Source organism: Triturus cristatus, chromosome 2_2 (genome assembly GCF_964204655.1).
Source record: "Triturus cristatus chromosome 2_2, aTriCri1.1, whole genome shotgun sequence".
Lineage (NCBI taxonomy): Eukaryota > Metazoa > Chordata > Amphibia > Caudata > Salamandridae > Triturus > Triturus cristatus.
In genome coordinates, this window is record NC_140582.1 from 987282230 (window position 1) to 987308247 (window position 26018).

Here is a 26018-nt window from a genome sequence, read left to right on the forward strand (position 1 = left end):
AGTTCCAATTGGAGGAACCGGACATGAATCCTCTAACTGGAAATCCCTTCCACAACTCAAACAAAATAATCTTCCAAATATACTAGCACCAGGCATCTTTGCTCACTAGTCTAGTTCCAAACTTCAAAGGATTATCGATTACGATAGTCTTGTGAACACACCAATCAATCAATCAATCAAAGACACTTGTAGAGCGCGCTACATACCCGTAGGGTCTCAAGGCGCTGGGGGGGGGGGGGTGCCGCTACTGCTCGAACAGCCAGGTCTTCAGCTTCTTCCTGAAGGAGAGGTGGTCTTGGGTCAGGCGCAGGTCGGGGGGAGGGAGTTCCAGGTCTTGGCGGCCAGGTAGGAGAAGGACCTTCCTCCTGTAGTCGCTCTTCGGATGCGGGGGACGGCGGCGAGGGCGTGGTTGGCTGAGCGGAGGTGGCGTTTGGGAGCGTAGAAGTTGACTCGGCTGTTGAGGTAACTCGGGCCTCGGTCGTGTAGAGCTTTGTGTGCGTGGGTGAGGAGGCGGAAGGTGATTCTTTTGTTGACGGGGAGCCAGTGAAGGTCTCTCAGAGGTCCGGAGATGTGGCTGGTTCGTGGGATGTCGAGGATGAGTCTGGCTGAGGCGTTCTGGATCCGCTGGAGTCTCTTCTGGAGCTTGGCGGTGGTACCGGCGTAGAGGGCGTTGCCGTAGTCCAGACGGCTGGTGACGAGGGCCTGGGTGACGGTCTTCCTGGTCTCGGTGGGGATCCACCAGAAGATCTTCCGTAGCATGCGTAGGATGTTGAAGCACGTCGAGGAGACTTTGTTAACTTGCCTGGTCATGGAGAGGGAGGAGTCCAGGACGAAGCCCAGGTTGCGTGCGTGGTCTGTCGGTTTGGGTGCGGTGCCCAGGGCGGGAGGCCACCAGGAGTCGTCCCAGGCGGAGGGTGAGGAGCCCAGGATGAGGATCTCCGTCTTGTCCGAGTTCAGTTTCAGGCGGCTGATCGTCATCCACTCGGCTACCTCTTTCATCCCGTCGTGCAGGTTGGCTCTGGCGGCGGCGGGGTCGTTGGTCAGGGAGAGGATCAGCTGGGTGTCGTCGGCGTAGGAGATTATGCTGAGGTTGTGTTTGCGTACGATGGCCGCGAGGGGGCTCATGTAGACGTTGAAGAGGGTGGGACTCAGAGATGATCCTTGGGGGACGCCGCAGATGACTTCGGAGGCCTCTGACTTGTACGGTGGTAGGCGGACTCTCTGTGTTCTTCCGTCGAGGAAGGAGATGATCCATTCCAGCGCCTTGTCCTGGATTCCGACGTTGCTGAGGCGCTGTACTAGGGTGCGGTGGCAGACCGTGTCGAATGCCGCGGAGAGGTCCAGGAGGATGAGGGCCGCTGTTTCTCCATTGTCCATCAGGGCTCGGATGTCATCGGTGGCGGCGATGAGGGCTGTCTCGGTGCTGTGGTTGGCTCGGAAGCCGGACTGTGAGGGGTCGAGGGATCCGTTCGTCTCGAGGAAGGCGGCCATCTGCTTGTTGACGGTCTTCTCGATGACTTTGGCTGGAAACGGGAGAAGCGAGATGGGGCGGTAATTCTTGAGGTCGGTGGGATCCGCTGTTGGTTTCTTGAGTAGAGCGCTGAGTTCGGCGTGCTTCCAGCTCTCCGGGAAGATGGTGGTGTCGAAGGATGTGTTGATGATGTCTCGCAGGTGGGGTGCGATGACAGCGTCGGCCTTGTTGAAGACGTGGTGAGGGCAAGGGTCGGTCGGTGATCCGGAGTGGATGGAGTTCATTGTGCGGATGGTGTCTTCGGTGCTGATCGGGGTCCAGGCGTGAAGGATGGTGGTGGGGGGTGGTTGTTCGGTCACGGTGTGCGTTGGTTGGTTGTTGAAGCTGCTGTGTATGTCCGTGATCTTGTTGTGGAAGTATGAAGCGAGGGAGTTGCAGAGGTCTTGCGATGGGGTGACGTCGTTGTTTCCTGCGCTGGGGTTGGAAAGTTCTTTCACGATGTTAAAGAGTTCCTTGTAGTTGTGTGCGTTGTTGTCCAACCGGTCCTTAAATGCTGTTTTCTTGGCGGCGCGGATCAGCTGGTGGTGTTTCCGGGTGGCCAGTTTGTAGGAGGTCCTGTTGTCCGGTGTCGGTTCCCTTCTCCAGACTTTCTCGAGGGCTCGGCAGTTCTTCTTGGAGCTCTTGAGTTCGTCGGTGAACCATGGGGCCTTCTTGCTGCCGGGTCTGCTAGGCGGGGTCCTCCGAGGGGCGAGTTCGTCCGCGCAGTTGCTGATCCACTTCGTGAGGTTGTCGGCGGCCTGGCTGGGGTTCGCTGAGCTGGCAGGGGGGTGCTGACTCAGGGAGGTGGCGAGCTGGTCTGCTGTGATCTTGTTCCAGCTTCTGCGGGCGGCCTGTTGCTGGTGGTGGTGGGTCGTCGTTCTCTTGAAGGTGAAGTGGACGCAGCTGTGGTCCGTCCATTGAAGCTCTGTGGCGTGGCTGAACTCGATGTCTGTGCTGGAAGAGAAGACTGCGTCGAGTGTGTGTCCGGCGAGGTGGGTGGGGGTGGACACCAGTTGCTTGAGTCCAAGGTTGGCGAGGTTGTCGAGCAGGGTGGTGGTGTTGCGGTCGTTGTTGTTTTCCAGATGGAAGTTGAGGTCTCCCAGGAGGATGTAGTCAGCGGAGGGGAGGGCATGCGGGCTGACGAAGTCGGCGATGTCCTCGCTGAATTGTGTGCGTGGTCCCGGGGGTCGGTAGATCAGGGTGCCTCTGAGGGTGGTGTTCGGGTTGGTGTGGATCTGGAAATGCAGGTGTTCGGCGGTTGTCAGGGTGTCGTCGGTGCTGGTCGTGAGACGGATGGTGTTCCTGTGGATGATGGCGATGCCTCCTCCCATCTGGTTGGCGTTTCGGTCCCTCCGGACGATCTTGTAGCCCTCTGGGATGGCGATGGCGATGTCGGGAGCTGAGGATGCGTTCATCCAGGTCTCCGTGAGGAAGGCAACGTCAGGGGCTGTGGCGTCTAGGAGGTTCCAGAGTTCGATGGCGTGTCTGTGGACGGAGCGGGTGTTGATCAGGATGCACTTGAGGTGGGTGCTGCTGGCGTTCGACTTGGTGGGTGCTGGTGCGAGGCAGGTCCGGGTGCAGGTGAACTTGCAGGCGTGGCAGCTGAAAGGTCCGTGGGTACGTCGTGGAGTGGCTTGGTGGCAGTCTGGAAGTCGGCCTGTGTTGAGAGCGGTGAGGGTGGCGGCGGTGTACGTCCGGCGGGTCGGTCGGGATCGTCGAGGTCCAGGGTTCCTGGCACTGGGCGCGGTCCAGGCGCGGACGGGCGCAGACGGGCTTACCTTTGGCGCGCCTTCGGTGCACAATCGGCGCGCCCGCTGCGCGTCAACGCTGCGCGTTCGCACGGTCGCCATTTAAGGCGAAGTGCGCGGGTGGGCGGAGCAGCTGGGAGGCGGGAGCGGGGAGGGTACAGAATACAAAAAAGGGCGGGGAAAAGCGGCGTTTGGCGGGAAGGGAGGGCGGAGGGCGGCGGGCAACAAGGAAGGAAGGCAAAACACGGGGAAAACGAAATTCAGACAAAACAGGCACAAAGAATCGTCAAAACAAGGGAAAAAATCGGGTTAATGACAAGCAGGCACAAATTCACGTGAAAACAAAGGGCAAAACAACCGCAGCGGCGGCAATCAGGAACGAGGCAGCAGCGAGGCACAGGGATGCAAGGGGCACACGCAGCAGCTGGTGGCCGTGCGGCGCGGGGGTGTCCCACAAGTGGGTCACACTCACCTGCGTCGCACGGTCGCCATTTAAGGCCAAGTGCGCGGGTGGGCGGAGCAGCTGGGAGGCGGGAGCGGGGAGGGTACAGAATACAAAAAAGGGCGGGGAAAAGCGGCGTTTGGCGGGAAGGGAGGGCGGAGGGCGGCGGGCAACAAGGAAGGAAGGCAAAACACGGGGAAAACGAAATTCAGACAAAACAGGCACAAAGAATCGTCAAAACAAGGGAAAAATCGGGTTAATGACAAGCAGGCACAAATTCACGTGAAAACAAAGGGCAAAACAACCGCAGCGGCGGCAATCAGGAACGAGGCAGCAGCGAGGCAAAGGGATGCAAGGGGCACACGCAGCAGCTGGTGGCCGTGCGGCGCGGGGGTGTCCCACAAGTGGGTCACACTCACCTGCGTCGCACGGTCGCCATTTAAGGCCAAGTGCGCGGGTGGGCGGAGCAGCTGGGAGGCGGGAGCGGGGAGGGTACAGAATACAAAAAAGGGCGGGGAAAAGCGGCGTTTGGCGGGAAGGGAGGGCGGAGGGCGGCGGGCAACAAGGAAGGAAGGCAAAACACGGGGAAAACGAAATTCAGACAAAACAGGCACAAAGAATCGTCAAAACAAGGGAAAAATCGGGTTAATGACAAGCAGGCACAAATTCACGTGAAAACAAAGGGCAAAACAACCGCAGCGGCGGCAATCAGGAACGAGGCAGCAGCGAGGCACAGGGATGCAAGGGGCACACGCAGCAGCTGGTGGCCGTGCGGCGCGGGGGTGTCCCACAAGTGGGTCACACTCACCTGCGTCGCACGGTCGCCATTTAAGGCCAAGTGCGCGGATGGGCGGAGCAGCTGGGAGGCGGGAGCGGGGAGGGTACAGAATACAAAAAAGGGCGGGGAAAAGCGGCGAGTCCTCTGGCTTTGGGGTTTGCAAACTCCAAATCCAAATCCAAATCAAAATATTCCCGAAGTATCCCAAATTCAAACTGGGAGACGCTCCACTTATACTTAACTGAATATCGATGATCAGTGGCGTCACCAGAAGACTCTCTCGATGTTTCGCTCTACCAAAATCGTCAAGGGTCCAAAACAGGGCGATTATTCAGGGCAGCAGTCTTTCGTAGCCGTCGGGACGCGGAGAACCTCGCAGAAAAGACTTTCGGACCACGTCGACATGCAGGGGTCGATGAAGTGGCGGCCTTCCTCCAGAATTTCCACACGAAGCTCCTCACGAACCTCTGGCTTGGACCGGTACCACTGAAATCGCGCCGAGTTGGGCGCCAACTGAAGTACTGGGAATTTTAAGCCCAGCGGTGCAGGGGAACACACCCTATGACTTCGGGTTCTTCCTGTTTCAGACCTACAGAAACACAGAGTCTTCTGGGTGAAGTCAAAGATCAGTTTATTGGCTGCAGACCAATTACAGGTATCCTAGAAGTACAACAGCGTGTATGTTCTCAGGAGACTGCTAAAAATCACAGAAACGGGCTTTTCCTTAAATACAAAATATTCTGCTTCAGGCACACATTCCTTGTTTTATGATATGGCCATAGAAGTGTATACATTACAAACGAAAAGGCAGAGTCATGATGACCATCCCACATTCCAGTTAAGCCAGCCCGCAATTATTTACCCAGCAAGGCTCAGATCCCACATCAGATATCGATAGGCCCCAATAAACATGAGCATCTCCTGTTTGGAAAACAAGCCATAAAGCAGGAACAGTCAGGTGTGAAAGAGATTAGCTGGAGGCTCGTGTTTAATGCAAAGGCTTTATGGTGTGTCAAGCCCTGATGCTAATCACAGGTGGCCAGAGGACGGGGAGCTCGTGAGACCGGACTGACCTGGGGCAGCGGAGCCAAGCTGCCCAGGTCACAGAAAAGTCAAAGGAAAGCACATGTGCTCTAAAAGGCCCGTATTTGCTTCATGATATGTAGCCTATGTGAGGGCAACCATAAGATGGCCACCGCTCTAAGATGTTTTGAGAATTACCACTCCACCGACAGTTCAGGATAACATTGCAAATAGAGTGTTATGGTCCCTCTCAGAAGTTTCCCATACGCCTTCTGTTGGACTTGGCCCTTTTTGCAGGGTCATCCCTAAACTTTTTGCCTTCCTCCTGCATTTTTTCTGACCTGTTGTTGGCTGTTTTATGACTCTGGGCACTTTACCACTGCTGTTCAGTGCTAAAGTGCATATGCTCTCCCCAATGTAAAATGTTTATGTTGGTTGGATTCCATGATTGGCTTATTTGGTTTACAATCAGACCCCAGTAAAGTGCACCAGGAGTGGCAGGGCGTGTAAATACAAATGCCGCTGGTGGGCTCGCAGCACTGGTTGTGCCACCCACAGAAGCGGCCTGGTAAAATGGGTCTAGGTCTGCCATTGCAGAACCTGCGTGCAGTCTGGTACTGACATGCTGACTGGCAAGTGCACCCACTTGCCAGTCCCTAAACCTTCCCTTAACTTCATGTTAGTCACCCCTATGGTAGGCCCAAGGGCAGGGTGCATTGTAGCATAAGGTAGGACAAGCCCTGATGTGTGTGGCATGTCATAATGGTGAATTACAGCCATTTTCGTTTTTCACTATTGTAAGGCTACCTGTCCTCCATAGGCCAGAATGAGCTGTTAAAATTGTTACATCCTAAGATCTTAACAGACCCAGGGAACATGGTAGTAAATTGAGTTTAGTATGCCTGAACTCCGAATAATAAGGTACATCTTTTAGTAAGGTTTATTTTAATATTCTGCGTTTGCAAATGCCACTTTTAGAAAGTTGTCCTTTGCTTGCCTAACCATTTCAGCCCGCCTCTGTGTGATGTGTATCTGCTGTCTGGCTTGTGTGAGTGACAGGGCTGGGGAACCCCAGATGGGCAGGGCTAGGTAGACTGGTGGTGAATAGGAAGATTGACATATAGATGGGTGGGAGGAGTACACCTGGACTCTGAATAGGGCTGTGCTCTGCCACCACAATGCTGGCTCCAGCCCCTGTGGAGCGTCTGACGGCTCTGTCCTGCACCCTGAAAGAAGAAGCCTGCATCGCATCAACAAAGTGCTCCAGAACTGGACTGAACTAGGCAAGGGCCCCCCTGGCCTGAGAGAACAAAGGATTTGTGGTATAAAGGAAGGAGCCCTGCTCCGAAGAAACTAGATCCTGTCCTGCCAAGAAGAAACCTCTGTCCGACCTGAAGGAACTGGAAAAGCTGCATGGAGGAGTACTGTCCCTGACCTGGGGGATTGGCCTGCAGTAGTTGCCTTGCTGCTGAAGAAGAGGAAGAAAAGACTCAAGGAACTTTTATTTGACTTGTGCTGACAGATCTCCAAGGGCTTGTGAGTGAGCTTGCCCCCTGAACGAAGTCCCAGGACCAGTGGACTTCACCGCCGTGAGATCGCCTTGGAAAATGGACCGTTTTCCCCGCATCTTCGATTCGAACTGCTGCGTACGTCTCGCTGATCGCAGCATACCCCCTGAAAGCTGGTATCCCGCTGTCTGGCCCGAACAACGTGACTAAGGCCCCTCTACGAGTCGTAGCTCGCACCGCAAAGGAAGGTATCGTCCGGCCTGAGCAGCGCAACTAACAGGCCCCTACGAGCTGTAGCTCGCACCGTAACGGAAGGACTGCGAACCGTACTTGCTACTATCCCCTACGAACCGTTCTGCCGGCGTACGCTTCTTTCCCCTGCTTTGGAAAGGCTGCAGTGCGTACGGTAGTTGCGTACGTCTCCCCTGTGCGGAGCGTACTGTTCGCTTGTATCCAGCGCTTCGAATCAAGATTGCCGATCTCATGGTACCGTGCGAACGCCACGACGAACATTGAATGCACCGTCCCCTGAAGCTCTGCACACCCAAGGTCTAACGTACCGTAGTACGCACCGCACCAGGAGGACAACGCACCGTACATCGCGCTTGATGTCAGCGCAGCATCCGTGACAAACTCACCAAAAGATAAAGGTACTGTGCCTGGTCGCACCGTAGGGTGTACGCTTCATCCCGAAGCGCCTACAGTGCGTGTGAGACCCGTTCCCAAGCAGTTTTTACCGCGTACGAAGCGTACGGAAAGGAACGAAGCGCACAGAACTTTAAAACTACGCTAAACCTAAGAACTCTTTGTCTAATAAGTATTGTGGGCCGTTTAAACGTTATCTGGTCTTGTGCTAAGCCTAATCTATATATATAAAGTGTTATTTTTTTATATATCCCAGTGTGGAGTCCATTTGTGGGGTTGTCACTGAGTTGCTGTGTGTGTGTTCACAAATGCTTAACCTAAACACTCTGAGATAGGCCTTGTCTGCTCGCGCCAAGCTGCCTAGAGGGTGAGCAGGGGTTATTCTTGGAGTGTACCCCCCTACCCTGACTGGAGGAAAGGTTCCCTGCTTGACGCGGCGCCATATGGTACCTACCTGTGCCAACCAGAGATTCTAACACCTTCCCTAATAACGTAGGGCACATATATAATCAATTGTGGTTCCATGCCCCCTCTTTCGAAACGAAGGTGGATAGCCATCGCCACTATCCAAATATTCCAGTAAATTCACCAGATCATGTGTGGGGAGAGATGCCTCCCCACCTCTTCCCAACCCCCTCCCACCCCACCTGCCACATCCCCTCACCCCTCTCCAATCCTGTCCCATAGCCAGAACAAACGCAGTCCCAGTTCCAGCCTCAGGAGTCTTTGAGGCACACTTGCATTAAAATCGCTGCAGCTCATGCAATTTTATACAATGAGTGGCAGTAAACTCCATGTGTCATGACTGTAAGCTACAACCACCAGTGGCTGAATTGCTGTAGAATGTGGTTTGAGAATATTCGAATGACTGTAAAAAGAACCAATGGTTGAGGGTGACTAAACTCCTACCTCTCTGTAACCTCCAGTGAGCCTGCTAAAGCAATCTCTACTTCTAAAAGGATGGATTTTTCAAAGTGTTTTCTTATAGTGATTGAAACATGTTTCCATCTTTTACATTGCCATTTAAAAACCAAAGGGAATTTGTGAGAGCTGTTTTTGTATAATTATCTAAAAGCCATTCTCATTAAAGGGGGTCATTAAGAGATCATTACGAGAATGCGGTATCTCTCGGCTCAGTTGTAGAGACAGTGGATCGGCAAACTTCTAGGGATATTTAGGAGGAAACAGCTCAATAGATTTCCTTGCCAAGCCACAGCCGAGGGAAATCCAGAGAGGAGGGAAATTAACTCACAGTACAATAAACACAACCATTCAGGAGAGAAAGTTAATTTGATAAATCTGGTTGTGGTTTGAAAGCGGAGTAGGGGCGGGGGAATGACGCACGAATCTGAGCGCGCTCTGTAAACCCACAAGTGTGGTTTCCTGAGACCCTGGAGGATTTAAATCGAGATTGGTGCCTGCCTGAGGTCCAGCATGTTTTTGGCACGCGGCCTGGTGTGACATTTAGTATGACTATCCCGTGATGCAAAAGCAGAATTGCTTTTTTTCAAATCTATTTTCCATTCTTTGCAGCACCTTTTGCATTGTGCTTCTAAAAAAGCTTGGTCGAGGATAGCAAAGCTATTTGGTGGGTAACTCTAGTGCAAACCCACACACAGCCATAACGGGGCAGCCAAATTCAGCAATTGAATTTACTTTACCCGGCAATACCCCCGGGGCATCATTTCAATATATTCTTCTCTTTAGTCCATTTTGTGCTTGAATTCCGGTTTCTATGTCCAAGTGTTTAGTACAACCGAAATGCATTTGTCCTACAAAACGGATATAAAAGACGTGTTTAAGGCGTTGATTGTAACATTCTTGTTCTAAAATATATTTCAATTATGTTCAGATTGCGAACGTGTTTTCTACCTGATGGATGAAATGAATGCAATAAAATGAAGCAGCACTAGCAAGAGATGGCTCTATACTGGGTCCAGTTCACGAAGCTCATCTCTGCGTACTGCAATTCCTTATTCAAGTTTAATCTGCTGCAGATTACACAAATATAATCTTTTTTCCTACACTTTGCACAAATAGGAACATCTTAAAATTGTATTTACTGATTTGCAGGAAATAATCAATAAAAAAACAAGAAAGGAGAGCACCTGGTGACCAACCAAGCTAGGACCGACCACACCAAGGACCTGTGTGTGGATCGGCATCGACAAACTCAACATGGCTTCCCAAGTCCACACAGTCACCACCTCATGCTTCCATACCCTAAAGATGCTGAGGAAGATTTTTCCGATGGCTCCCAATCAGGATCAGGAAAACTGTTGTGTTTGCTGTCATCACAAGCAAGATGGCCTACCGGAATACCCTCCTTGCCAGGAAAAAGAAAAAACTCACATGCTGGCTGCAGACCATTTAGAAATCAACAACCAGAATCGCTAGCTTCCCATACACACACAGGCCATATTCAAACTCCTCACCCACACTTTCAAGGAACTATATATCAGCATAACTCAACAATCTCATCTGCTTTTACAAACCTTCCAGACCCCTCCACTCCTCTAGACTCCTACTGGCACACCTCTCACGCACACAGAAAAACCGATCCGGTGAACGAGCCTTCTCCTACCTTACTACTAAAGCGTGAAACAACCTGTCTCTACCCAGAAGAGCTTCCTGACTCCTTGAAATCTGCCAGTATCCGAGGAACTGGCTTTTGAAGTAGTCCTACTAGATCATAGGTTTAGTTACACTCCCACATGTTCTGCACCAGGATACCCTCCCTAGGTGATGGTGCACTCTATAAATCTGTATAACAACACATTTTAGAATAGCGATATTTGTGTTTTGTCACATAGGTAACTACTGAGTAATATTGGGTGGATAGACATTGTTGGATTTTATTTCCTTCTACCCATGAAAATTTGCTTTAGTTCATGTACCAAACATCTTAACGCTCACAAGCAACTGGGAAGTGATGTTTACCTCTTCAAAGAAACAACGAAATCCTATAAATCCAGCCTGCCATTTAAATCTCTAACAGCCTATGTTCTAGCTGACAATCCCTTGAATTGAGGCCTATGCAATCCTTTGAATTTTACCACATCTAAATCCTTTCAAATTAAAATAAGTGAGTACTGCTACAAGCTTCATGATACTTGTGAGAAAACAAGAATTGGAGTGAAATCTACCCAAGAGCTCTTGCTCACTGCAGTTATGGAGACCTAAACCAGAGACAGCAATGCCTCAACCAAAGCCCAGTGATTCTGTAAGCAGGGTTGCCCTTCTATCCTGAAAATCAAGCCCAGCCTTGTATTTCATACTATGCTTGCAACATTCATAATCCTATTTCTAGTGGACCTGCCATAAGCCTGTCTGATTGAAGAGGCGGGCTTTGTTTAGAAAAACAACAGTCCAGCCTTCTACAGAAAACTTGTGATTCTCCTTTGCTACAAAGAGGATTCATAAGCTGTTTATCCTGTAGATGGTTCGTCCTTTGGTGTGAGTGATTATATCCATACTTGCAGTGGTGGCAGTAATGATGTATGGGTAATCCTACCAGAGATCAGTTTGGGATTTGCTCCATAACGTAGTGGACCTGGAATTCCGACCAATCCACCTTAAACTTCAACTTTCCAATGTGGGACGTGTGTATGATTGGAAAATGATTGGCAGACTGCGCCCTGCAAGACATCAGAGCAATTGCACTCACTTTTGCACCAGCCCTGAATACCTACTAGCAAAACATTTAGCATCTTCATTGACAAGTCTTGTTTTCATATGCTTAATTTTTAGCAATTGCTGACATTTATTTGTATTTTTTAAATCACTCTTACACCACTAAGTGATCCTTACTTGGCGTCTTCAGAAAGGAAATAAAATGAGCAAATGAGATGGTTTTATTGCTAGGTGCTGAAAGATATGGTTACAGAATGCAAGTTAAGCAGAATAGCTGGTTGTTTGGTCCTCACTTAAACATTAAGGAGCGTTGTTCAAACCGAGATGGAGGGGTAGGAAGGCTGATGAAGAGGCTCAATTTTGGATACAGAATCCCCCCAAAATGACTATCTGTTTAAGGCGAGGTTCATTTTATTTTTAGGTCTCGCCTACGCAGCGCGCATACGCTGCATAGGCAAAAAGACCTTTTCAGCCAAAAACGTGCACACGTTCCATTGCCTTCAGTGGCAATGCGTGCATGTGTGACGATTCACTTGCGGGAATGCGCGGCGCCATATGGTAGCAATTATCACTTCTGGCGCTGCTCGCTCTCGCAAGTGAAACGCTTTCACTTTTGCCAACACTTTTTTTTTTTTTATCCAGCACTCCCCCTCCCCCCCTCCTCTCGCCTTTTTATCCAGCACTCACCCCTCCTCTCGCACCTCCCCCTGCTGCCTCCTTTCAGCACGAGGAACGCACTTGTTTTTCGTAGAGCTCAAATAATGACTAAAATGTGTATTGTTTATCATTCCGTGTGGGACTAAAGAACAAATTTCCGAAAATGGCACTGGTAAGGAACTGTTTGGACTTTTATACCAATGCAGTTTTGTTTAACCATCTGGCCTCTAGCAACAAGAGAATGCCTCTTGGTGTTGTGCCTACACGTGTATGTGGGCGCCATATACGCCGTTAATACGATCATAATACCAATTGTTAAATTATACTTACATTTAATGACTGGAAATACTGCTCTTATAATAGTATTAATGCGTGCAAGTTTCTGACCGCTGATGAAATGATCAGCCCCAGAAAGAAATCGAGGGCCTGATTTGGAGCCGGATGGAAACATGGAATCCTCTGATTTGTGGAGAAAGTGCTAATTAAGAGAAGAATCCACTGATAGAGTTCCTTCCATTATGGGTTTACTATGCAGAAGAAATTCTGGATCAGGGCTATGGTTTCCATTGAGATTATTAATACTTATCATGGAGGCGAGGGGCACATCTGTATAGCAAGCGAAGCAGTAACAGGAAATCGCCTTTCACCGGGACAGTCCGTCCCATTGCATGTAGGGACCCCCAGGGCTTCAAGAAATAAGTGGCGGGAATAACTTGCATTGGTGATATGCAACACCCTCACTGGAAGTGATGCCACATCCCTTGCGTACCCGTTATTTGAATGGGAATGTGTCTGTATTATAGTTTATGATGATCTAATATTCTGTGTATTCACCTTGCAAGAGTTCAGTTTAGTCACCTAGATAGTATTATTTGTATACTTGCTCATAAATCTCATATAATGTTTTAATTCATGTCTGTTTTTTGCTAGATCTTAGCTTGGCACATTTTTAACAGGGCTTAGTAGTTGAAACACTCGCGGCTGAGATCTGCGTGTGACATGCAGCTCTCATGTTAAAATAATCGCAAATTAGATAGATGTGGACTCTGAACCGCATAATAAAATGGCAACAGGCTAAAAATGATACTGTTTTTAAAAATTAGTCCAAAAATGTTAGACATAAAGCATTTTGTATACAAACGCTCTATGAAACAAAGTGTTATTACTATAAAAGAATAAGTGATTCCTTCCACCACGAAAGTGTGACCCTTTTGTTTACTGTTAATATTTATTGATTGTGGTCAAAATATAACAAAAGCGTGTGTACCAAACCAGCAAAAGCAATCCAAAAATGGTTGCCAATTACCGATGGGGCTGACTGGCTTCAATAATATCACTGATAACAATGTATGCAGCAATTCTCAGGAATGATTTATCCCTGTCTTCTTCTCTAGAACTGTGATAAAAGGTGTGGGTGATGCTGAAGGCAGCCATTTTAGTTTTGATGTTTGGCGGGTCATTGAAACTATACCTGATAGCATATATGGGATAAAGCAGTATAGCCCTTCTGCTTTCAGCTATACCGGATGTTAATGTCCCTTTTTATAGGCCCTTGCGCGTGGCTCAGGCCTATAACGCTGGTTCAGAGCCTGTAACAACCGGTATAGGCCTCGATAGTGGGCTGTAATGTTACACTGTAAAATCTATAATTGTATTTAATGTAAAAATAGGTATTCTTCCTAGTACGATGTATCACAATTTAATTTCCCAGTCACACATCTAGGTTTGGGTAGTTTGGTTTCAGGTGTGCCCACAGATCTATAATAATGTTCTATGCACAGCACCTATGTATTGGTGCTTCTGCTGAAACATAAATCTCTGTAAAACAGCATTGCTCCTGTCAGGACCAGGAGTCTGATTAAGGAATTAATTTCAGCGTGAAGGGACTGGCTTAGTTATCATGTTACATTCTTTACTAAGCGCCACAGAGGCAAATCTCACACCAATGACACCAAAGATATTGAAGTTAATATCGAAGGGCCACTTCTATGTAACTAAGATAGTAACCACAACAAAAAGCGGTTCTTGACATACAAAGCTGAAATAATGAATGAAAGAAAACACTGCAATGAAAAAGATTTGAATGTAACAATGTCCTGAATTTTCATGGAAAAACTGGCACATGTTAAGAAATGTCCCAAGTGTAGCAAACTATACAAATTAGGGCCTTATTTAGAGCTTGGTGACGGGATACTGTGTCATAAGGGTTGTGGATGTCCCGAGCGCCCGATTTAAAGTGCTTTATAGCCTATGGCACTTGTATTGCAGAGGACAGGATATCCGTCACATTTTGTAGGAGTATCCCATCCGCCAAACTCTAAATAAGGGCCAAAGCATTGCTTAATTTGAGCAGGTGGTTTCCGGTGCTACCCACCGGCATTTCGACATCAGCTCTTTTGACAGTCTGCCACGAGGTGGCACTGTCTAAGATGACCACAACAGTCAATTATTAATTCAATATACATTTCAAATTACTATTACCTGCAGCCCAAGCCATTCTTATCACTTTGGGAGGCCTGGAATAGAGCAAATTGTTACATTTGTAGGAGTGCGATGGTTAGTACTTGTGTTCGTACTGTCATGGGCAGCATGACAGGGGGCAATGTGTGGTGTAAGTTGCAGTGGTGTGCTGACGAGAGCCCTGGCATTTATTTTTATACAAATTAAACACTGGGCCAAAGTGAAACTCTCCCTTGCCCTGATCTAACCATACTTAAGATGTAGAGATGTGACGTGCCTCTCCCCAGCAGACATCTCTTATATTGGCAGGAACCTCCGTGACTGACATACTTAAGTTCGGCCGACTCTACATGAGACGGCGGAAATTCAGTTTGGCAAAGAGGGTACTTTGTTGCAGTTGGCAGTACTCTCTTCACCAGACTGTAAATCAGGCCTACGTCCCCTCGCTTTTTTCCCATACGTTCTTAATGGCTTGCATCACCAGTCAGTAACATTGCTGCATTATATCAGATCAGAAATACTTTATTCGATCAATACAAAATTAATCATAAAAGTTCAAATCTACATCAGAGATAAAAACTCTAAAACAGAACAGTTCATTCATATTAGCAAATAAGCGATTTCCTGGTTTTCAAAGACATACATAACAAGCATTGGCATAGCCAATAGGTCTCGCTTTTGGGACCTTATAAGTATTTAGTTATGCAGCACAATGTCCTTGGTGCAACAACATCAACTGTTGCATGGCTAAACACTTATAAGGTCCCGAAAGGCGAGACCTATTGGCTATGCCAATGCTTGTTTTGTATGGCCAATATTGGGCTACTGGGTGATTGGTAGTTCAAAAAGGATTTTGAAGTTCACACCGCGCTAGTGCTGGAGGGAGGAAGGATTGGATCTTCTTAGGGAGAATACATTTTTGCTATTTGTAGTTTCCCATAGACTTAAGTACGGAATGCAGCACAGATTGAATCGCAATAAGTGGGTCAGTATTTGTCCACTCGGGCAATTGGACTAATCTGGTACAGCACATTCAGCAGATTTAGGATTCCTTGCAGGAGGTGCAGGCCCCTGATATCGATTATTTGCCACCATGCTTTATTCTTGGATACCAGCTCTAGCAAAAACGAAAGTTCACTTTCAAATTTTAAGTGTTGAGATTGGTAACATCACATATGTTGCCTTCCAATCCAAAAGGGTTACAAGCAGCAACCTAGTATTAAAAGATCACTATTCCATCTATAACAATTGCTCACAGTGGTGCTTAACGAAAAGTGTGAATACTGCACATACGTGTTACCTGCATGACTTATACCATAATGCTGCCTTGGCCTCGCATGTAGGATTAGAAAAAAAAGGAAGACTTATTTAGCAATGTTTTAAAAAATGTGTTCTAAAAAACTAGAGCAGCAAACCCACATATTCAAATTACATGGGTAAGCAAATTTTAGTGAATGTTGTTGCTAAGTGTTTAATAGATGTCTTGTGAATACAAGAATAATAATTTGGGACCATATATGAACTACACATATAATAACCGACAGCTGCTGCAATTTGCAAATACGTTTTTTGCGAACCAACCTACGTACAAATTCAGTTTACCACAGAAGGTATTGGAGTGGGTCTCAATCTGACTGACCTTATTTTTAATTGTGAGTTTGGTCGCGTCTTAGGGAGGGTGGCCTGTTTGGGCCTGCAGACCACTAGAGCTCCTCACCTGTAAATAACGTAGCTCTTTAATGCAGCCTCTTTAACGTGAAGTTTTAAGAGTTGGCAGCGTTTCTCTGTACCATTGTGCATACCTCCAAACAAACCTTTTTTTATTTTTTTAAATTTTTTATTTTATAAGGCAGCCCCTTCCCTTTTGCAATAATTTACAGTGCCAACTCAGAACTATGTACCTTCTAACGTTTCTCTGTAGTCTGGTGACAAAACATTTGAAGTATAGGCTACTGAATTAATATTTAGAAGGGATGCCCGAAACACACCCCATCCAAAAGGCGATTTGGTACCCATTTATAAACACATTTAGTGATTTGGAAAACGTTTTTCACGTTGCTGAATGTATTTAGAACATAAGGAAATCTTTTCAGCATTTGCAAACCCTCAGATTTACTGATTCAGAGAGATTGCTAATCAGGGCCGGACTAGCAATTCCGGACACCGGGCAATCGCCCGGTAGGCTGGATGGGGTGGGAGCTGGATTTTTCACAGGGGGCCGGTTTTGTTGCTGGGGCCGATTTTCGGTCCGTGAGTCAGTCAGTAGTCTGACTGACTGTCTGACCTCCGCTGCTGAGGTCAGGCAGACAGATAGACTACTACTCCGCGTCCCCGCTCCAAAAAAGCACATCTGCATTGGAGTCTGGTGCTGCAGCTTCCGGGTCTGTGACCCCGGTGCAGCAGCCAGGTGTATTCAATCATTTAATAATCGGGAGCAGAGGTGCGCAGCGTGCAGATGTCTCCGCCACCGCGTCTGCGCGGTCTTACTCTTCAGTTCACCCTTAAGGTGGGGCTGCTGTCTGGTGATCATGCGCGTTGGGGCTCGTGCAATAAAAAGTGTGCGTGACTGGTGAGGCGAGGAGGCATCCCAGAGGCCAGAGAGAGACGACAGAGAGGCACTGTGCAGCCATAATGTAATTATTTCTAGCCCCCCTGTCTGCTGCCCGCAGGCGAGTCTACTAGTGTCCGTCCAGTCGTTTGCAATCATCATGGCACTGGGCGGCCGTCGCGACCAGGCCGGGATTAAAAGCAAAAGGTGAAGCTCCCAGCTCGGTTCTGCGCAGTGGTATATTTGTGAGCAGGGCGGAACAAGAGGTGGCTTGAGTTGCGCAACGTCGCGGGCCGTGGAAAGAGCACAATAGATGTGCGGCCTGTTTTGTGCTGCACGGCACCACATTGCATTGTCTCCATGTATACTGCTTAACTTGAAATATCAGTTGGAAAGGTTAAGGCGCGAGTTCTGAGTTATGCTCACCTCTCTCATTAAATCTGAATTGACGAGTGTGTGGATGGCAAATACACAGAAGCAAATACTGCTATTCTTACTTGCGTATGTACAGGAGGAGTTACTGTGCACACACTCACAGATTAGATGATGGACAGGTTTTTAGAGTTTGTGATATCGAAGCATTGTTACAACGCAAACATTCTCATGTACTCTTATATTCTTGCACCAGCATAGTACCACATTTTAACTATTCCTGCTGTTGGTTACAAAGGTCAGTGTCCTCATTTTAGAATAATGAAAACAGAGTTTTACAGTCGAGACAAGTGGCCAGAAACAGGCAGTACATTGGAATGGCCCATAAAGAATCGGAAATTACTCGCTATGTTAAGTCAGTGAATGCTATGTGACCCATTCATTGTTTTGCACAGAACCACGTAAATGTCAAGCACGGCCTATACAAACCTTACTATGGCTGATTAAATCGACAAAAACCAAGTGATACACCCAGCAGAGCGGCTAAGATGGCCTTAGCAAAGGTAATGGTTATGTGTAGCCTCTCAGAGGTCTTTCCTTTTTATTTATGTCAGCTCTGAAGAGTTGTATGTCACTATATTGCAAGCCACTACTCCCTATGTTGGTCTTTCCCAATGTTTGGAATGCAACATAGTTTTATAATGGTGTCCAAGTTTCGATGTACCTAAGCATAGAAGAGGCTCATCAAAGTCCTAGCCTTAGATTCATCATAGAGCAAAGGTTAAAAATACTCTGATGCAGTTTCATGAAAATATGGATTTTGTGTCCCCCACAGCACTATATCACCAATCTTGATACAAGACATGTGCGTGGCTTAGATTAGTGCAGTAGCACTTGGTCTCAGAGCCCTGTGGGGCCCTCTGAACCCAGATGTTTGCTGTATTTATCAGTCAAAGGGATTATTTTCCTTGCTTGCACCAGGACCCAGGGCATCCTTACTAGGAACGTCTGTGATTTATGACTGTATCCTGGTGCTCCATAAGGTAATCATTTACTATGCTTTAAAAGTTAATACAATCTAATATGTAATGAAAAATGTGTTGAAAAATGCTTTGTTTTGGCCTTTCTGTCTCCAAACTTTTCTTGGGGGGGGAGAACCCCCCCAAACTCCCCTTAGTAGTGGTTGCTCACTGTACTTGCTCGCTACACACCATATGGGGGTTGGACTAGCTTTTACTTTGTTCTCTCCGATTCACTGCTCGTGTCTATTTTTGGTGCTCTCTGTTAGAATGTCTATGGGTACATATGACTGGGTGGGTAACCAGGTGCACTTTAAGGTCATCATCTACTACTTACTGTGCTTTGAAAGTTGATACAATTGAATATGTAATGAAAGATTTGCTGTAGAATTCACCATTTTGGTCTGTCTTTTCCCAAAATTTTCTTGGGGAGATTACCTTGTCCCCCCCCCCCCCCCCACTCCCAACGCCCATGGTAGTGGTCTGGTTCGCCCGCTGCACTCGCTCGCTACGCACCAGACGGGGACTGGTCTGGCAAAATTTGCCAGGGCTTCTTTCAGTTTCCAGTCCGGCCCTGTTGCTAATGCTAAAACCCTTTGTATATCCGACCCTAGTTCTCTGAATTTTTGATTATTTTTACAACTGACAGCTGATGATTGAATAGTCTCGGGGAGAGGGGCAGGCAAGACTTATAGCGGTTTACTTTAAGACAAGGTGTGAATATTTCAATGTCCATTTCTGACACTGTAAGAGTGATTTACTGCAAAATGAAATTAAGTAAAATCCTAAAGCATGCGAAGCTCCGTGCAAATTATATTATAACTACGTCCGTGTCAAAGCCTGAATTCTAAGCACTGTAATTTCATTCCTTATAACCTTTTGAATTCGAGTAGGCATGATTTGCAAACTAATAGTTGCAGCTGGTCCTTACATTGGTAAGTTCAGTAGAAAACAATTAGTATGTTTGTACCAGATTCTTATGAGTAATATTAGCATTTCAATTAAAATAACATTTCCTATTGAGAGTCCTAATTAAAAAAGAAAAAAATCACTATACAGTACTGAATCTTTAAATGCTTTATTTACATTTCCTATCATGGTGTCCGAATATACTAAACTGCATGTGTTTTCTTTCAGTGACTTCACATTTGAAGCAATGGATTGGGTCAGTAAAACATTCCCATGTTATTCCAAAGACATCTACCTGAAAGTTGGAAAAAGTCTTCATGACTGGAAGAGTGAAAACAGGAAAAGAACTTCTGTCATGGTAACTTTTTTACTGTGGACTGTTCTTCTTTTTGTTCATCCTAGTTTGGTGTCCTCAAGGCCAATGACCAACTCACTCTTCACCTCCATGAATAACTCCAAGAAGAGTTTCATTAAAAGTGACTTGAGGAACAGTTCTAACATAACTCATCAGCATTTGCCCCACACCATCATCATTGGAGTGCGAAAAGGTGGAACTAGAGCCTTGTTGGAGATGCTGAGTCTTCACCCTGATATCTCGGCAGCAGAAAGTGAAGTCCATTTCTTTGACTGGGAAGAGCAATACAATAAAGGCTTAGAATGGTATATTAAGCAAATGCCTTTCTCCTACCCACATCAGCTTACAGTAGAAAAAACTCCAGCATACTTTACATCTATGAAAGTGCCTGAGAGAGTCCATAAAATGAATGAGTCTATCAGAATACTTCTTATTCTAAGAGACCCGATTGAGAGAGTTCTTTCAGATTATACTCAGGTCTTCCACAACCACAAACAAAAACACAAACTCTACCCACCTGTAGAAGAACTTTTGTTAAAAAATGGAGAAATCAATGTGGACTACAAAGCAATAAACCGAAGTGTGTACTATACTTACATGCAAAACTGGCTGAAGTATTTCCCCTTGCATCACATGCACATTGTGGATGGTGACAAATTAATAAAAGAACCCTTACCAGAGATGGAGAAGGTGGAGAGATTCTTAAAGTTATCCCCACAAATTAATGCATCAAATTTTTACTTCAATAAGACAAAAGGGTTTTATTGTTTAAGAGATGGTGGACGGGATCGCTGTCTGCATGAGTCCAAAGGAAGGGCACACCCTCATGTCGACTCTGTGTTAATGGAAAAATTACAGGAACACTTCCACGAACCCAATAAGAAGTTTTTTGACATTGTTGGTCGGACATTTGACTGGCGCTAGTTTGTGATAAGCCAGGATACAAACCTTACTCCATAATGTGTTTTGTTTGTTTCAAAAATATTTTAAGCTATAATTTATTTGTAAAATCTATATAAGACTTATGCACAGTATTAAAGCCATGGTTCACCGGAACCATGTTTTATTTTTCTACTTGTAAAAATAAAAAAGTATTTTGTATGTATTTTCATTGTTAACCTTCCGTCTTAACATTACTTAGATTATGTACAGAAACTAAAATATATATATTGCTGAAATAAATATTCTTGAAATGATTTATTTTGTATTTTATGAAGTCGTTCTGATAAAGAAAAGAAGCATTTGGCTCTTTTTATATACAATTGTTCTTTTAGAGGTTATGTACATTTCTATTAATGGCCAATGTTTATAAATGGCGTTTTCAGCACCAATTGTGTCTAATTGATTGGCATTACTGGCTTACTTTTTTATTAAATCTTAAGGCCTTTAGAGATAACTGACTAATCTATGAACACATTTTAACTGCACACCCATTGTGCATGTGTGTGCTATTAAAAGAGAAAATTCAAATTAGTAAATTTAGTTGTATGTGCTTTTGAGACAATTTTGACATTTCTATCGTATTTTATAATGAACCAAATACAACTACATTTTGCAGTAGGGCACACTTAGGTGAGCAGAAGTCCACAACCGCATTGCACCTTAGCATAAAGCATGTACACACACAGAAAAACACATAGGGTATAAAAGGTTTTGATAAGTAATAAAGATGTTGATATATAATAAATATTGTAAAGTATACACAACAAAGTAAAGGGAAGAGGACAGAGGACAGGGTTCTCCAATTGTTTCATGCATTGACTCCTTTGTGTAATTTAAACCATTTCTGTGATTATTTTTAGAAGTAGCTGATCATTCTTTTCCTGTTGCTCTGTGTTGCTCTTAGACCTGACAGTCTTGGTGTGGTCTCCCTGCCCCACCCCCAACTTTTTGACTACCGACTCTACTTTTCTGGCCTTATTTTTGCTGGCTTTAAGACTCTGTGCATGTTACTACTGATAACTAGTCCTAAAGTGCTGTCCCTTAAACATGGTAATATTGGTTCAACCCCAGTTGATATACCTAGTTTACTAAAAGCTCCCTAGTGAAGTGCACTGTATTTTCCTAGAGCCTGTAAATGAAATGCTACGAGTTGGCCTGCAGCACCTATTGTGTACCCACTTAAGAAGCCTTTTAACCATGGGTCAGGCCTGCTATTGCAGAGCCTGTTTTTGCAGTTTACACTGCCATTTCACCCTGGCAAGATAAACCTCTTTCCTGGCCCAAACCTTCCCTTTTCGTTCATATAAGTCACCACTAAAGTAAACCCTGGACATATCACAGAGAAGAGTGCAATGTATTTAATATGCAAGACATGGACTTTAAAGTTTTACACATCCTGGTAGTGAAAAACATTCAAATATATTTTTTACTAGTGTAAGGCCTCTCTCTCCCATAGGATAAGATTGGGATTCATTTATTATATGTTTTAAGGGTAATTGCCAATTGCGAAGAGAGACTTTTTCAGTTTTTCTCTCGAATCACAATTGAAAACCACAACTTATGGTGCAGTCTTATTTTAAATTGCAGTTCTGAAAATGCCACGTTTAAAAAGGTGACATTTTCCTTTACCCATTTGGTGCCTGCTGTCTTTGTCTGATACACAACAGGAAAGGGTGACAGCTGGGCTTTGTGTACCCCCCCAGACAGCCACACAAAATGGGATCTTATATGTGACTTGATGGGCCATCCTGGCAGGATGGGAGGGAGGAGCTAAGCCCACCCTCACTTACACTTGAATAGGCTGTGTCCTGTCCCCCACACAAATGGCTTCATACCCTTTGTAATGAGTCTGGAGCTGCAGCAGGAGGGAGGACCTCTGTGCACTTTGAAGACCTATCTTGGAAATCTCCCCCACTTCAAAGACACAACTAGATAGAAGGACTGGGCCACTGACACCACTACTTCAGTACATATCTGGAACTGTGAAGACTTTGCCAGGAAGGATGACTGCTTTGCTGTTGAAGGACTGCCACTCTGATGGACTGGTGCTTTTCTTGACTTTTGCTTTGCTGGCCTGTTGCCTGCTGTTCCCCTTCCTGGGTGAGAAGGACTGGACCTGCATCATTTGAACCCAGAGTGATTCCCAAGGCTAGCTGACTGGCCTCCTGATCTGGTGCCACCCTAGTCCTTAACCCTTGGAATCGAGGCCAAGGTTGCATGCTTCAGCAAACCCATACATCCTCTGTGGAACCAGAACATCGCTCCTGTTGCATGGATCCGAACCAGTGCATTGCTCCTGTTGCGTGACATGAACCGGCTCATCACCTCTACTTCATGGATCGAACCTGACATGTGCCTTTTGGAACAACCCCTGCAGGAAGTCTCCGCATCTTCATTCACTGCATCTGTGACGCTGAATTTCCGCATCGCAGCTCTGCTCTCATCAAAACTGATGCATCGTCACTGTTGTGCAAATCAAGACCGGCATATTGTCACCACTGCGTGAATCGACACTGAAGCATCACTTAGACCCGAGCCCGCATCTTTGACTACGATGCAGCCTGGATCAAGGTACTTTTGTTAAGCATGCCTCACTGGGTCCCTGTATCCAGCCCGTAATGCATCACGGTTGGCCTGAACTCTTACCTTTGTCCCAGTACGGTGCAACCATATATCCCAAGTAAGGTCTTATTGCTACTCAGCACTATTTTACAGGAAACAGCGTTTACATTGCGGATTTTACAACGACCGCGTTGTCATGACGCACTACCTTTACAATGCAAGTCATTACAACAACTTGCGCTAGATGGCACTCTAGGATAAGGAATAGTATGATTTACAATTTCGACACTTTCCTTAGTGTTGCAAACACTGGAGTTGGAATAGTAAATCATACTATTCCCAAGTCCAGTGCGCCATCTAGCACAAGTGTTTGTAACAACTTGCGTTGTAAAGGTAGTGTGTAGTGACAACGCGCTCGCTGTAACAACCGCGTTGTGTTTGCATCACGGAGTAAAATCCCCAATGTGAAGAGAGATATTCCTATTTTACAGTTTACTCTTTAAAAATTCATATTTCAAGTTTTACTTCTTGGATTCTTATCATTTTCATTGGTTTTTTTTTTAAATCAAGTTCTGTTGCTCTAACCTGGTGTAAACTCTTTTTGTGTGGTGTTTTCACTGTACTAACTCTTTGAAGTGTTTCACATATAGTTTATGCATTGCATCCAAGTTAAGCCTGAGTGCTTTGTGCCAAGCTACCTGAGGGTGAGCACAGGTTAATTTAGGATTTCCCTGCTTCTTACCCTGACTAGGATTGTGGTTGCTGTTTGAATGGGGCTCCTACTGCTGTCAACCTCCAACCCCATTTCTTACAAATGCATTTCGATAATTCCTAATTGGAACCACTCAGATTTCCCCACGGCTTAGTCCAAATGTTGTTCAAACTATTGACTTCTTTGGCAATCAGAGAACTTGTACTCCTTTTTTTAAAATGTATTTTTAATTTACATGATGAATAACCACTCTTCTCTAGCTCTTGATACATTGTCTTGCCACCTAAATCTTCACTTCTCCTGTAAATAGCATTCCCTTAGCAAGGTGAGAAAAGCAACAGATAATTTGTATTATGTTATATTTATCTAGGACATTACCAACATTCTGCCAATATAATCAGGGTGTAATATGCAAAACTGCCAAAATCCTAACCATTATGATCAGAATTAAGTCTGCATCCTTGGACAATAAGAAGAGAAATGTATCCCGGTATAAGGATAAAGGTACTCCTTGGGAGGCATGAGGTCTGTCTGTATTAAGGAGGAGATCTGCCTCTATGCTCCAAGTCTGAATTGAGTTTTAGAATGCAAAGATTACTTGAATGGTACTCGCTGGCTGTCAAGAAGGGCTAAACAACCTCCTGGTCCCCTATTTTCTGCAGGGGACTTCATCCCCCAACACCAGTAGCATCAGGAGGCACAACTGCAGAGTCTGGCTACAAAGAGGGTGGCGCCAGCACTTGCTGAAAGGTGCTCCCTGCATTCCCGCAGCACGGGATATGCCTGGGCGAAGCCCGTCCTGTGCCCTTCAATGATAGGAAGGGGCAGGGCCACCTCCATTGGTCCTGCGGCTGGACTGTAACAGGACTCCCAATGTGCAAAGGAACTATTTTATTATTTCTGTTGTCCAGACCCCAGCCTAGGGCAATCGCCGTTGTTCGCTTGCTGCATCTATTTTAACACTGGGCCAGTTATACTATTACACTTCATGAGGCAGGTGAACGCACGCTGGCCACATTGCCCTCTCTGTATCCTGGCATTGGAAGAGCCTAATGGAACACTTATGGCATGATTCCCACCAAAAGGTTGCCTCCTTCCCTGGAACTATAAGCTTGGCTATTGGATCGCCACTAAAGTACATTTAAGAGCTTCTAAACCGGAGTGGGCTTAGTTTACCTGGGAAACATTAACGGTAACACCATGGTGAAGTATCTGATTTTGTTCAGTGAGTGTGTGGCTTTGTAGTCTGTAGACCTGCTGATCGCTTCCCTGTATTTCTTTTTTTTTTGTATATACCTTCATGAGGGAAACCAATTAATCGAACTGTACACCTCACAATAAGTAACCAACAGCTGAGATGGGAAAGCGGAAATCAATGGATCGCCACCCAGCTCATAGACTCCCTGCCAAGGCCACTTCCATTGACCGAATGTTACACAGACCCATCGGTGTCATTAATACAGAGATGACGCTCACTGAACAGTGACTGACATTACAGTTAGACCATAGCTGAGCGAATGTCCGACCAAGACACATTTCCTCTGCTTCCACTAAAGCCTGCACTTATGCTATTACATACTCTCCAAGGAGCAAGTAAAACGGAACTTACGAGCACCAGAAAGTCACGCATGATTAGCGTAGACCAATCTAAAGGCAGAGCCAAGAAAAACAGGACAGCCTGCAGGCAGCAGAAACAAAGTTGCTCCTTTTGCTCCTTCTTCCCCGTCTTTATCCCAGGGACTCCCATGAAAAGAATTGCTTGACACATCGCCACAGTGTTCAGCGAGGGGGCGGTGTCCAAATGCTGTAGGTAATTCATGCATGACTTCCTATGCAAGGTTAAGGGGCTTCTAGCAGAGCACCTAACCCCAATCTGCGACTGCCTAATAGCCATAGAGAAGGAATTGGCTGCAACCAACCAACAAGGAAGCCTAGAGTACTTCGGGGATCCAGGGTTAAGGAGCATCCCATACTCTGTCCAGGGGCCACCTGCCAATTCTTTTTGCTCAGGGAATAGAGTACTTGTTGAATCCCCTACTCGGGGAGATGGTCCAGAGCGCAATAATTTAAATTCCCTATACATCCAGGAAGCCTAGGTTGCAACAACGAAGAACATGCTGGTGATAAAGGGCCCTGCCCCACCAACCATAGGGAGAGTCTTAAGTTGCCAATCCTAAATCTTCCCCGGCATAATT

The 26018-nt window shown here is 46.3% G+C and overlaps 1 protein-coding gene across 2 annotated transcripts in view; it reads left to right on the plus strand.

The window, feature by feature from the left end:
• HS3ST1 (heparan sulfate-glucosamine 3-sulfotransferase 1) overlaps nt 1–20803 on the plus strand; it is an 85661-nt gene extending 64858 nt beyond the window's left edge. For both annotated transcript variants that reach the window (XM_085642410.1, XM_085642411.1), the window contains exon 2: nt 19481–20803. In XM_085642410.1, the coding sequence (XP_085498536.1) occupies nt 19500–20531 (1032 nt within the window). In that variant the 5' untranslated portion in view covers nt 19481–19499 and the 3' untranslated portion in view covers nt 20532–20803. The remainder of the gene's footprint in view (nt 1–19480) is intronic.
• Nucleotides 20804–26018: the final 5215 nt, after the last annotated feature.